General features: G+C 36.3%; 3 protein-coding genes across 3 annotated transcripts; all 3 read right to left on the bottom strand.

The window, feature by feature from the left end:
- Positions 1–2,648: 2,648 nt before the first annotated feature.
- LOC122274406 (protein FAR1-RELATED SEQUENCE 5-like) lies at positions 2,649–3,841 on the bottom strand. Its single transcript, XM_043083446.1, has 2 exons — positions 2,805–3,841; positions 2,649–2,709 (listed from the first exon to the last, which is right to left on the bottom strand). Exons 1-2 carry the CDS (start codon positions 3,839–3,841, stop codon positions 2,649–2,651), a joined length of 1,098 nt encoding a protein of 365 aa, XP_042939380.1.
- Positions 3,842–3,850: 9 nt separating this feature from the next.
- LOC122274405 (protein FAR1-RELATED SEQUENCE 5-like) lies at positions 3,851–5,182 on the bottom strand. Its single transcript, XM_043083445.1, has one exon. It carries the CDS (start codon positions 5,180–5,182, stop codon positions 3,851–3,853), a length of 1,332 nt encoding a protein of 443 aa, XP_042939379.1.
- Positions 5,183–9,451: 4,269 nt separating this feature from the next.
- Positions 9,452–10,127, bottom strand: LOC122318014 (calvin cycle protein CP12-1, chloroplastic). The gene has a single exon (XM_043135132.1). The coding sequence runs from the start codon at positions 10,071–10,073 to the stop codon at positions 9,681–9,683; it is 393 nt and encodes a 130-aa protein (XP_042991066.1). The 5' UTR covers positions 10,074–10,127; the 3' UTR covers positions 9,452–9,680.
- Between the last annotated feature and the right edge of the window lie 3,973 nt (positions 10,128–14,100).

Genomic DNA, 14,100 nt, shown 5'->3' with positions numbered 1-14,100 from the left:
TCCGATTTCATTCTCTCTTAACATTTTCTCAACACACCTTCTGTGTTTTCATATTTCATTGTGATTATTATCATCTGTTTATATTTCTCGCTAGCTAGATTACAAGCCAACCAAACTGTGACTCTTACAAGGAAGGAATTTAACAACTTCACCATAGAACGAGGAAAGGGGGAGTGGTTGTAGTTTCGTGGGTTTGTGGAGGAGAAAATCTTCCCACTGGATACTCTGTTTATTTGAGATCAACGGAAACCAATCATATAATGACACGTATGGAATACACCACCAAATAAACAAACCGCATCGCACTGCATCACTCTCGGTCTGTCTCTTACACATCACGAGATCTCTGTGTCTCTCTGCTTCCCCTCTCTCCCTCTATTGAGAACCTAACCGGCGAAGAGAAATCTCCATGCAAAAACCCATAAAGCCAAACTCAGAAAGAGGAACATCCTTCTTCAAACCAATTGAGAGGCCAACCCAGAAATCACTTCATCCTGCTTTGAACCCCGAAAGCCGAACCCACGTCGTCCTGCTTCGAACCCAGAAAGCCGACCCACTTCATCCCGCTTTGAACCCAGAAAGCCGAACCCACTTCATCCCTGCTTCGAACCCAGAAAGCCAAACCCACTTCATCCCTACTTTGAACCATCTTCAACGTGTCGAACCCATCAAGCTTCGAACCCAGAAAACGCGTCGAACCAATCGAACCCAGAAACCCATCAAGCTTTGAACCCAGAAAATGCGTCAAACCAATCGAACCTAGAAACCCATCAAACTTCAAACCTAGAAAACGTGTCGAACCAGTCAAACCAATAGAACCCAGAAACCCATCAAGCTTCGAACCCAAAAAACACCCCTGTTTCGAACCCATTTTTCCGAGCCGATTCATATGCCCCTCCCCCGTAAACCCAACCGAAACCTATAAAAACCCTAACCCTCCATCATTTTACAGAACAACAAGGAAATAGAAAAAAAAAAAAAAAATTCGCTACCTTACAGAATGAAGGTAAAGGTTCTCTTTAGAAGCAAGTTTGAGTCATTATTTCCCGATTTTATATTTCTTAATTATTTAGTACCCGAATTAATTAGTACCTTCATTATTTCTGTTTGGCATTATTTAGTACCTGAATTGGTTTTGTTGTTCTGTAAATTTCAATGCCTGATGGTTTGTTCTGTAAATTTCAATGCCTGATAGTTACATATTTAGCTCGAAACTGGTTTTTATTGAAGAGTTATGCTCCTAGAGTTATCGTGCATATACTTGTTTGTTCTGTAAACTGGTTTGTTGTTTGGAATATGTTTGTAAATGCATGTTTTAACATTTTTATACTTATAATGGATTTAATGATAAGATTAAATCTATTGCTCATTTAAACAATCCATTGCTCAACATGGATTGATGCCTTTAAATTTTAGATACTAGATAAATTATTGGCTATTACACGGCATTGATATGCATGCTTATGTTTTGGATTGTCTAATACTAATCGACATCACAAATGCAGTACACTGATGATGACAGTGGTGCAGAACCACTTTGCCATTGTGGGATTCCAGCAAAGCTAAGAATTTCTACCAAAGATACTAGTTTTGGCAAATGGTTATTAAATTGTCCAAACTATAAGATGAAGAGACAATACTCATTTTTTCAATGGATTGATTTTGAACAAGAACTAAACCATTGTTGCAAAATGACATTGGAATTAGCTCAAAGAAGGAATGACAGGATCAGCCAAGAACGTGTAATGGCTGAGAAAGTAAAATTTAAAACTATGGAAAAGAAGTACAAGGGAACATTATTCTTGTTATGGTTATGTGTCATTTTGCTTTGTGTTGTAATTATTTTTTATTTAAATGATAATCATGTATGTCAGTTCCAATGCTAATATCATATGGTTAGTAGGATTTGTATGTGTTTGGGACCAACAATATAAATGTAACTGCCCATTTTGGTAATAGATGAAATGCTGTCATTTGTGAAGTAAATTTAATGGTTTTAAATTTTTTGCTTTTAAATACCAACAATATGAATGTAGTGCTCTTAATTTAACTTTACGTATGAGACTCTGAATGCATGGGCCACTACGGTTTGCAGTACACTATAAAATCTGGATATGGGATTAAACTTTGTGAAGTAAATTTTCTGGTAATAAATTTTTTGCTTTTAAATACCAACAATATAAAATTTCTGAATGCATGCATGCATGCATGTACATGGGCCACTACGGTTTTGCATTACACTACAAGCATCTGGATATAGGATTAAACACACAAAAGTAAATTTTTTGGTTATGGTAACACGTGAATACATGAATCTGAACATAGTGAACACATGAGCAGTCTGAATAAATAGGGGCACACATGTATAACGCCCAACAGTCTGAATAACCAGCAAAATTATGCCCAACAGTCTGAATAAAATGCAAAGACATGCCCAATAGTCTAAATAAAATGCAAAGACGCTACAACACAAATCTTCCACTTCAGCGTGGTATTCCACTTCAACACAAAATCGCCCAACAGTTAGCTACTCTGCAAAAAAGCAAGCACAAGATGGGTAAAAAAAATTAGCTACAAACTTTAAAAAAAAATAAGGGTAAAAATAAAATTAAAAAACCAGTTGCAAATAAAATAAACACTAACCTCATCTAATTTTGTTCTTCAATATCAAGCCGTTGTGATATGTTGTCATTTATATTTCCAATACCCCTACATAAAAATAGAATAAGACAATAAAAGTATCAGAAATTAAGTTAAGTTATTATATTATAAAACCACAAAAAAATTTTATATAAGTACTATACCCGAACAATGGGCAGTTGTTCTTCGTATGACCCTCAATTTTGCAAATGCTATAATGCCTTTTCTTCACTGATTGAGTTTCTTTCGGATTCTTTGCTCTCAAGGATTTCGGTCTTCCTTTCGTTGGCACGTGTTGAGGATTTTGTATGGTTTGTGATACATTTGATATTACTTGTGATCTTAATATAGGGGAATCATTATGTGACATGTCCCCGACTTCGAAATTTTTTTCTCCAATATTTTCCATTAAAAGCAACTCCCTGTGGACCTTCTCCAAGGCAAGAGAAAGATGGTTCATTTTAAAACTTGATTGTGAGCCAAGGTCTGCAATATCGTAAAACTGCATCATCAACTTGTTTTTTCGCATTATCGGATCTTCTTGTGTCACTACATACCCCTCAAAAACTGGTATTTCAAGAATAACTCGACTCTTAGCATTGATTGTCCATCGCTCAACCACATAGTGATATGGTAACACATCTAATTTTGATTTCTTTGTTAGGACACATAGGATATGCCTACAAACAATACCCAAAAACTCAAACATATGACATGTACATATTGCCTTCGCTTCTCCACTCTCCAAAGTCACATAATAAATGGGTTTCTCTTTGCCATTAGGTGCCACCGCATATATCTTACTTTCACCTTCTTTCTGAACTTTGGACGCTTTGTATTGTTGGCTATTAAATAGCTCATCTTGAAAGATTTTGAATGACTTCCTTGGATATATTGACGCTGCCTCTTCCTCAATTGACCAATATGTTTTCAAAACCGCCTTAGTTGATTTCGTTCTCACATCCTTCTCTTTTTTCTTAAAATAGCGTGCATCTAAGGTTTTCTCGTACTGATGAACAAAATCACTCACCATCATGCTCGAACAAACATAATCCTTGAAAAATTTATTCATGCTCTCACTCCTTTGTGTGGTTGACATACCAGCACAAAACGTGGTTCGTAAGTAAGCCGGAACCCACTTATGTCGTCGGTTATAAAGATTTTCCAGCCAATAATTACCAACCAAACCATATTTTGTCATTATTGAACTTCATTCCTCCTCAAATTCATCACATGTTATTGTCTCATGAATACAATGATAGAACTCTTTCGAAAATTCCAGAAACTTGTTGTAAACATGTGCCAAATGTTCTGAAAATTTTTGCAAAATATGCCACAAGCACAACCGGTGAATAGTATTTGGAAGTACCTCTGCAATTGCCTTCTCCATGGCTTTGTCATCATCAGTAATAATAGTTAAAGGGGCACGCCCCAGCATTGCTTCCTGCCATGTCCTCAATAACCATATATAGGATTCAGTTGTTTCATTGACTAACAATGCACAACCAAACATTATGGTTTGGTGATGGTGATTTACTCTTGAAAACGGCACAAATGGCATCTTATGAATGTTTGTGAGGTATGTCGTATCAAACGTGACAACATCTCCAAAATATTGATATGTAGACCTTGATCTTGCATCTGCCCAAAAACAGCTTCTCATACACTCATTCTCATCAATCTGCATGGAATATACAAACTCAGGTTCTTTACACTGTCGATCAACAAAGTATGCATACAATCTTTGTACATTTCCCTCTTCAAACAATTTTCTTCTTTTATTTCCCAAATAATTTTCAACGTCTTTACCAATACAACCTATGTTAAAATCACCACGTGATTCTTTGCTCAAGACCGACATTATCTTCCTTGTCGGTATGCCGGACTCATTCAAAGTGAGAATGAATTTCTTTTGCACACGCGTTACCCCTCTATGTCCACGGAGCAAGCTCGTACTTCTTGGTGTCAGTAGCACATGGTTGTGTTCAGGCACAAACTTGCAAACTATCCACCTTTCATCATCATTTTTTATACACATGGTAACTTTACAACCAATCTTTGTTTCAGCAAGTTCGGGATTTTTTCTTTCTTTTTGTTTGAGACTTTCACGCCTAAATCCTTCCCTTGTACAAACATAGTGTACTGCAACTAATTTTCTGTCCTCTCTGGATAATTGCGTATGATTGGTTCTCATTATAAAATCTTTTCGTCTTGCATACGCCTTGTAAAATGTTTGGGCATCCTCAACCTCATCAAATTCCTTCCCAACGAACGGTTCAAGATTTTCACTACTGGAAGTGGAAATCGAAATGATTCCATCTCCATCACCAACTCCCAAATTAACGTCATCTCCCACATCCAATCCATCTCTCATGCTCACATCATATTGCTCTTCCATGGTTTCATCCTCAATAGTTTCATTTACAAAGTCTTGTGAACAGTTTCTACTAATCACTATCTCAATGTCATCACTATCCGAACTCCACCCAAAATCCTTCGTCCCAACATAAAACAATGTAATCAATAAAATATCAATTAACATATCCAATAAAATGCTTTTTAATTAGACAAATGAATAATATCTCAACCAATAAAATGCTTTTTAACATATCCAATAAAATGCTTTTTAACATATCCATTATGAAAAAAACCAACTGCAAAGGCTTACGGATTAGATTAATATCTCAACCACCATATGATGAATGTACAGAGTACCACATCATTTAATCAAATGTAGTCGGTCCATCATGAATTCATTTTTATAAATATATAATATTAGGACTCGATCTTTACCTGATTGTTATTTAAATCTACTGAGGTTATATATCTCCTATACTGATGATCATACATTTTTTGTAATTATTTCACCACATGAGAATCCAATTATTTCAAATTATTTTAATGCACAAATTTCATTCTAGATTATGGAAATCATATTCCTTCAAAAGAAAACTGTAGCATAGCAAACAATAGAAAACCAAGCAAATTTAATACCATCGTGTTGACTGTGCCTAATGTGCGAACAATGGTAAATTGAAGCCAAGCCAAAACCCTACAAAAAAAAAAGACAAAGATCATTACAAATAGAGAAAATCTTCCCACCGAAAATTAGGAAAATAATATAAAAAATATAAAACTCTAATCTTCAAGAAAATAATAGAGAAAAATCAAATCGGAAGCTCAAAAAATCTGAATAGAAATTTCATGGGCTCAACAAATCCGAATAGGAATTTCAAAAAAAAAAAATGGAAGCTTGTTAGTAGGAATTTCATAGGCTAAGAAAATCCTAATTCAGAAACTCAAAAAATCTAAATAGACATAGTTAAATAAATAATGAAGAAAAAATGATGAGAAAATAATACTCACCAGTGAAAAATAATACAAAAATACGGCTTGAAAAAAATCTTGATGCGTGATGCTTGCTTCCAGTAAGAGAGAGAGTGTGTTCTTCGGTCACCAACTGAGAGGGATTTGCGGGGGGGAGAGAGAGAGAGAGAGAGAGAGAGAGAGAGAGAGAGAAAAGAGGGGGGGTGCGCTGGACATAAATGAGGAAGTGTTCCTCTACTTTAAACGGAGTATCCAGTGGGAATCGTTTCTCTTCGTAGAGAAGATGAAAAGTTATAAGGAAGGCTGAGAAGGACGAAAGGAGATGAAATCACAAATCTGAAACACAAAGGAGAATACGAAGTGGAAAACCAGAGCTTGCTCACATGGTAGAAGAAGACGAAGGACTCTATTTTGGAAGGAGGCTACAAAGGGCTTCGTATTATTCTGTGGGAAGACAAAGGGAGGAAAGGCAACATTGGGAGGGAGGATCACTTCATATTACTCTATCGTTTTGATGCATTATGGAAATGTAGCGTTTCCATTTTTCCATGCTGGCAACCCTGACTCCTTAGCGTTTATGTTAGGCGCTTGTATTTAGCATTTTTCTTTTCTTAAATAAATATAGCATTCTCTCATACTTTTTTATTATTGTTTTTTTTTAAATTTTATTATTGTTGATAAATAGTATTCTCTCATATTTTTAACTATATAATATTTAAAAAAAAAACTATATAATATGAAGGTTGATAAACTTACAAAATTTAAACATATGATATATTCCAATTCATAGAATCTAAAATACTAGAAAATTAATAAAAAGATATTCATATAAGTTAGATTTGTTTATTTAAGGAAATTGAGATTTTTATTCAAACCAATCTATAGCATATATAATTTTCCAAGCAAGAATTTACTCTTATTGTGGCATGTCATTATAAAAATTGTCTTCTTCTCATTTTTTTAATTAGTTTTTAATAGTCTAATAGATATAATATTACAAAGTCCAAATGCTTTTTTGGTGTTTTTGGAAATAAAAACTTCTAAAAGAGCTCTTGCATTTTAAACTCCATTTAAAAATATTATAAACAAGTAATGCACGAGTTTGGCAGTGGGAATGAGGTCCTTGGGTCAAATCCCGCAATGGGAAGCGCTCAAAATTATTAGTTACTCATTGGCTCATTGACCATTGATGTCCTCGTGGAGCTGAGGTTAGGCTATAATGGCTAGATTTGCAACCATGGCTTCTCCAAATGTAGGATTGATAGATTTGATTTTTTGAGTTGTTGAAAAGATAATTTCTCCTTTATTTGACCTGCATATAGCTGCTGCAATAGCAAATTTGTTCCTGACAGCCCCATCATAAGATAGAGAAACAAAACTTTATGGAGGGGGAGTCCACTCTAGGGTTATGGATAGTGAATTGTTTTTGGTTGTCCACAACAATTGGTGTTCTTTGAAGATTTTTGTCACAGAGTTTAAGAACATTATAGGAGTTTGACTTGAGTGTTTGTAAATAATTTGGTATCGAAAGAACCAGAGAGCGTCCATTGCTATTATCGCAATGAGTCGGAAGTTATGAGTCTCATCTTTTTTGAGGTTTAGAAGTTTGGGGTTCAGTATTATTCTAGTCCACTCAGTGCTAGTTACCAAAGAGAGATATGTTTAGAGGCCAGGGTGAGAGTCTCCATAAGATTTTTGAGTGGGCACACTTGAGGAATAGATGTTCAATTGTTTCCTCTTCAGTTTCACAAAGGGGGCACAGGGAATCATTATATGACAGGGTTATTGGAAGTTTTAGTCTGGATCTCGTTGGAAGAATATTCGAGACTACTTTCCAAAGAAAAAGTTTTAGTATATTCTGGATTTTGATTTTCCAAATGTGATTCCAGTCAGATTTTGTAAGGTGAGTGTTTTGGAAAATTTGAATGTTGTTTTGAGATCTGATGAATTCATAGGCATATTTGATTTTGAATTTTTTAGATTGATTGTTGGTCCAAATGGGGTGGTCAGGCATCATTGGAGGGCTTGCTTGAAGTAGGTGAATTTTTTGGATTACTCTAACACTATCAGCATGAAATACAATAGTCAAGAGAATATCATTCCATCTTCTTGGTTGTTCTAGTATAGAGCAAAAATTGTCAGATCCAAATTGATTTCAATGGAGGAATCTTTGAGGGTGGGTTTAAAAGTGTTAAGACTTGGAATCCAGGAATCTTGGCACACTTTTGTTGTGGTTCCATTTACAATCTGTTTGCAAAAGTTGGCTTGCAGGATGGGTATGGTCTTTGGAACACTTTTCCAAAATCAAGAATCTTGAGTTTTTGGGGTGATTTCAAAAAATGATGATGAGTGTAAATATCTTGTTGAGAGTAATTGTTGATAGAGACTTGGTTTTTGTGTTATGAGGTTCCAAGCAATTTGTGTTCTAAAAGTTTTGTTGAAATATGAAGTTATTTGAATTCCTAGTCCACCTTTGTGTTTTAGTTGGCATATGGATTGCCAACTCTTTGGGGGTAAAGTGAGACTTTTTGCTTGGGAGGAAACCCCACCAAAAGTTCTTGATATGCGAGTCAATTTTTTTGTTGACAGTTTTTGAGAGGGTGAGAGAGGACATGATGTAAGATGGAATGGACCTAACCATAGCCTTGATTAAAGTTGTTCAACCAGCTCGAGAGAAGACTTTAGACAACTTCCATCCACTTAATTTGTTTTGAATTTTTTCAATGATTTTTTAGAATATTTCTTTCTTTGATCTACCTATGTTGAGATGGAGTCATAGGTGTCTGATGTAAGAGTTGGTTTTTTTGAAAGGGGGAATGGAAGTTATGGATGAGTAGAGGTTTACAAAGCTTTGTAGCATATTCGTACGTAAGTAATTCTTGTCGCAGTGTGGAGATTTTTTTAATCAATCGAACTTACTTGCACGGATCAGTCGTTAAGCGGTCATGAAATTTGGTTTCGGGATGCATGTATTTTGGAGTACTTGAAAATATATATGGATTGAAGTTCACGTCCCGATCGAGCTTCATCGTATCAACTCTTTGTGCGGTTACCCGATCAATCAACCATAGAAAAACCAATTGCCTACGCAACTTCGACCCCCTTTTAGATTTGCGAGATCGATGTATCCGGTCAACCAAAGCAAGAAAAAATAGAATATTTAAAAAAAAAAATATTATAGCCACGCATTCATTACAAAATATATTCATAAATTTATTCAATTTTATGTGAGATGTTAATATATATTTTATAAATAATATAATTTTATAATTAATATACCACAATAAATTACTTTAATTTATAAATTTATTTTTATAAAATTTACTATCTTCTAACCATATCTTCTTCTTGTTTTCCTCAATAATTGTGTAATTATTGACCACTCTCTCAGCCTCAAAATAAATTTCAATAAATAGAAAAAAAAAATTGAAAAAAAATATTTCAAATATATTGAAAAAATGATTGGGGACAATATACCAAAAACTTAAGGAATTAATTACCACTTGATTCATATTGTGTTTTGAGATAAAATGGTATAAAATATTAGTATAATTACATGCATGATACGGCAAAGAAAAGCAACAGATGATAAGATTCATGATCATAAATATTCCACATGTCTAGCTAATTCCATCCAACAATATATAGAATCCAAACATCCAATAAAAATCATCGATCTTTACTAGCTATATTTATAACCAGTTGATCAGTACTCAGTCTTCATAGGTGCGGCACTCGTCGGTCTCCGGGTTGTCCTTACAGTAGGCCTCCAGGGGGTCTGACTCTTTCTTCTTGTCCCGTGCATGGCTAGCCGCCGCACTCAGCTCCTCAACCTCGTCCCATGCCGCAACGCACTCCCCGCTTGCTGGGTCACCCGCGCACGCCTCCTCTGCACCCTTGATGCTGTCCGCTACCTTTTCCGATATCTTATCTGGGGCTGCAGCCACAGGTCGGACGTGCATGCGACCAGCTCCGAACTGGGTCGACCTCTTCCAAGGGTGGCCGAGCCAGGGGAGCTTGATGCTCTGGGCGCTCTTTGGTGTGTCTGCTGCCTTGGCTGGGACCCTAGGGCTGGACAGGTTTAGAACGGCCATGGCTGCTGCCATTGTTGTTGTTTCGAGTTTTCTTGGGTGAAATGGGTGTTATGTAGGGGGGATATTAGACTGCGAAGCTGTTTTATTGGAATCCGCAATGTTTTACGAGCGCACAATTCCTATCAAGTGAGAGCCAACCATGAGCTTCCACGTCAGGCCAATCTTGAGATATTTTAGGATAAAAAATCAGTCATTATTGCAATCAAAATATTTTCTACAGATGCGTTAAATATTGTACATAAATAATACGAAGTTCAATATCGATTACAATTATAATATAATCTCTCATCAATAGTTGACATATTAATACATACACACATATATATATAATAATATATGTATACAGTTTCAAAAAAAAATTATATATGTATAGATTGTTAAATATTTTAACATGAACATTAATAAACGGATCTTCGATTTCATATGATCCACAATAATAAACAGTAATAAATGCGTACCTTTCTCCATCAGTTTGATGAAGAATTAAATCTGAATATGAGAGAAGGATCACCCTAACAACTTCGCCTCACAAGTGTCTCACGATGGCAAAAAGGCACTCTTATGTTGTAGGTGAGAACCCTTTAATCCCTCAGTGCTATTTATAGATTTCTGACCATCAAGAAATCTAAGAGTTTGTATCTGACTATAACTAGAGATAGAGTTTTAATCTTATCTCTTAGGATTTCTCTTATCCCGTTATCACTCATCTTGAATCTGATAGACTTGAGCTATTTCAAATTCTATTAAGATGGGTGTGTGGGACATAGAGTTTAAATAAAACTCTTACATTCTCCCACTTGGCCCATACGCCCATAAAATAATATTTTCCGTTCATGGGTTTATTACAGGAATTAACCATACTGCGCAAATTCATTTCCTGAAACTTTCATAGCTCAAAGTACATTACATGAGTTCTGTAATATCAATGTTAAATCAACTACTGATGCGAGTCATGGCGGTCCTTTGTTATATAATCAACAAATTCCCTTCCATGTACCACAACACCAGCAACCAATTTTACATGATCTTTAATTGGGATAATTAAGGCTAATACCGTAATGCCTTGGGTTCCAATTCATGTCTGTTGCAGACATTATCTTGTCATCATTCTTCCAAGCTATTCAATGTACAAAGAAATGGAAAGACAAGAAAACAGAAACAAAACAACCATAATAGATATCATTAAGTGTCCAGAATAAAATAGAACATCTATGAGCTTAACAACATGTTTACATCATAAGACCCATTCTGTCAACATGCTCTTTAAACTGCTTCGCTACTAGACCCTTTGTTAATGGGTCTGCTATCATAAGCGTAGTACTAATATGTTCTATGGACACTGTCTGTTTCTGTACTTCCTCCTTGACACTTAGGTATTTGAGCTCCATGTGTTTAGCACCTTTAGAATACCTATCATTTTTGGAGAAGAAAACTGCAGAGGAATTATCACAATAAATTCTCAGCGGCCTTTCTATAGAGTCAACAACTCCAAGCCCTGAGATAAAGTTCCTCAGCCATAAACCATGCACTGTGGCCTCAAAGCATGCCACAAACTCAGCCTCCATTGTTGATGAAGCAGTGATAGTTTGCTTCATACTTTTCCATGAGATCGCTCCACCGGCTAGTAGGAAAACATATCCAGAAGTAGATTTCCTACTATCAGAACAACCGGCAAAATCAGAGTCTGAGTATCCAGTTACCTCTAAGTTATCAGTTCTCCTAAAGGTAAACTGGTAATCCTTAGTTCCTTGCAGATATCGTAATACCCTCTTTGCTGCTTTCCAATGAGACATCCCTGGGTTACTCTGGTAACGCCCAAGCATGCCAACTGCAAAACTAATGTCTGGCCTCATGCAAATCTGTGCATATATCAAGCTCCCCACAACTGAAGCATAGGGGATTTTTGCCATCTCTTTACGCTCCCACTCAGTTTTAGGACATTGTGATAGGCTAAACTTATCACCTTTTGATATCGGAGTATCAAGTGATGAGCAACTTTTCATGCCAAATCTCTCAAGAACTCTTTCTATGTAATTTTTCTGAGACAAACCCAATAGTCCTTGTTTTCGATCCCGGAGGATTTCAATTCCGATCACAAAGGATGCCTCACCCATATCTTTCATTTCAAAGTTCTTGGATAGAAAACCCTTGGTTTCATAAAGTAAGCCAAGATCACTACTAGCTAACAAGATATCATCAACATACAGGATCAAAAATATAAACTTGCTCCCACTGACCTTTAGGTATATACATCGATCAACAATGTTTTCTTTAAATCCAAAGGCAGTAATGGTATCATTGAACTTTAAGTACCACTGTCGGGAAGTTTGTTTAAGCCCGTATATTGATTTCTTAAGCTTACATACTAGGTCATCTTTGCCCTTTTCTGAGTAGCCCTCTGGCTGCTCCATGTAGACCACTTCATCCAAACTTCCATTTAGAAAAGCTGTTTTCACATCCATTTGGTGTAACTCTAAATCAAAATGAGCCACCAATGCCATAATGATTCTGAATGAGTCCTTTTTAGATACTGGAGAAAAGGTCTCTTTGTAATCAATGCCTTCTTTCTGGGTGAAACCCTTAGCAACAAGTCTGGCCTTATGTCGTTCGACGTTGCCTTTAGAGTCGCGTTTGGTCTTAAAGACCCATTTACACCCGACTTTTTTACATCCTTTAGGCAACTCAACGAGATCCCAAACTTAATTTTGATCCATGGATTTCAACTCTTCTTTCATGGCATCGATCCATTTACTAGAATCACATCTCTCTATAGCTTGTGAAAACGTTAGTGGATCTTCACTTGTCCCAATGTCAAATTCAGATTCTTGGAGATATACCACATAGTCTGCTGAAATAGCAGGTCTCCGATCTCTCTAAGATCTGCGTAAGACTATCTGTTCTGGTAACTCCGAACTTGGTTCATCAGTGATATTATCATTCTGAGATGGGTGATCATTTTCTTGTTCCAATGTATCATTGTGGTGATCAATTAGAGGAACCATTATCTTTTCTGAGGATGTAGGTATGGGGACATCTACTCGTACTTCCTCAATGATCACATCTCTAGGTTCTATTTTCCCACTGATTTCGTCAAGTTCAATGAATTTGGCATTCCCTGTTTCCACTATTCTCGGACTGTGATTAGGACAGTAAAACCTATACCCTTTGGATCTCTCTGGGTAGCCAATAAAGTACCCACTTACTGTTCTGGGATCCAATTTCTTTTCATGTGGGTTGTAAAGTCTCGCTTCTGCTGGGCAACCCCAAACGTGCATGTGTCTTAAACTTGGTGTTCTACCAGTCCATAGCTCGAAAGGAGTTTTTGGAACTGACTTACTAGGAACCCGGTTTAAGATATAAGTTGCCGTCTTAATGGCTTCACCCCACAATGATTTGGGTAAGGTAGAATTGCTTACCATACTTCTGACCATATCCAATAAAGTCCGATTACGCCTTTCAGCAACACCGTTCTGCTGTGGCGTTCCTGGCATCGTGTACTGTGCAACAATGCCATGTTGTTCTAGAAGTTTGGCGAATGGGTCAGGGTTACGACCCGATTCGTCATACTTTCCATAGTATTCTCCACCTCGATCCGACCTGATGATTTTCACCTTTCTATCTAACTGTCTTTCCACCTCCATGAGAAATACCTCAAGTACTGAAACAGCTTGAGATTTCTCATGTAGCAGATAGATATATCCAAACCGTGAAAAATCATCTATAAAGGTGATAAAATACTTTTCTCCACCAAAACATTCAGTGGAGAATGGTCCACATATATCTGTGTGAATTATTTCAAGAAGCTCTTTACTTCTTGTGGCACCTTTCTTAGTATGTTTGGTTTGCTTTCCTTTAATGCAATCCACACATACTTCAAGATTAGTAAAATCTAAATGCGGAAGTATCCCTTCTTTTACTAATCTCTCTAACCTTTCTTTGGAGATGTGCCCCAATCTCTTATGCCACAAGTCATAAGAATGTTCATTCATCATGTTTCTTTTAGTTCCAATACACATTTCATGGTTATGGGTATAGGTAT

This window comes from Carya illinoinensis, chromosome 8 (genome assembly GCF_018687715.1).
Source record: "Carya illinoinensis cultivar Pawnee chromosome 8, C.illinoinensisPawnee_v1, whole genome shotgun sequence".
Classification (NCBI taxonomy): domain Eukaryota; kingdom Viridiplantae; phylum Streptophyta; class Magnoliopsida; order Fagales; family Juglandaceae; genus Carya; species Carya illinoinensis.
Note: the sequence above shows the minus strand (reverse complement) of the source record. Positions and strands in the feature narration are given on the sequence as shown.

Bases quoted from the DNA above. Each gene is read 5' to 3' on its own strand.
- LOC122274406 (XM_043083446.1), bottom strand. From the start codon at position 3,841: ATGACAAAATATGGTTTGGTTGGTAATTATTGGCTGGAAAATCTTTAT. The intron at 2,710-2,804 runs GTATAGTACTTA...ATTTTTATGTAG, and splicing joins AACAACTGCCCATTGTTCGG to GGGTATTGGAAATATAAATG.
- LOC122274405 (XM_043083445.1), bottom strand. From the start codon at position 5,182: ATGTTAATTGATATTTTATTGATTACATTGTTTTATGTTGGGACGAAG.
- LOC122318014 (XM_043135132.1), bottom strand. From the start codon at position 10,073: ATGGCAGCAGCCATGGCCGTTCTAAACCTGTCCAGCCCTAGGGTCCCA.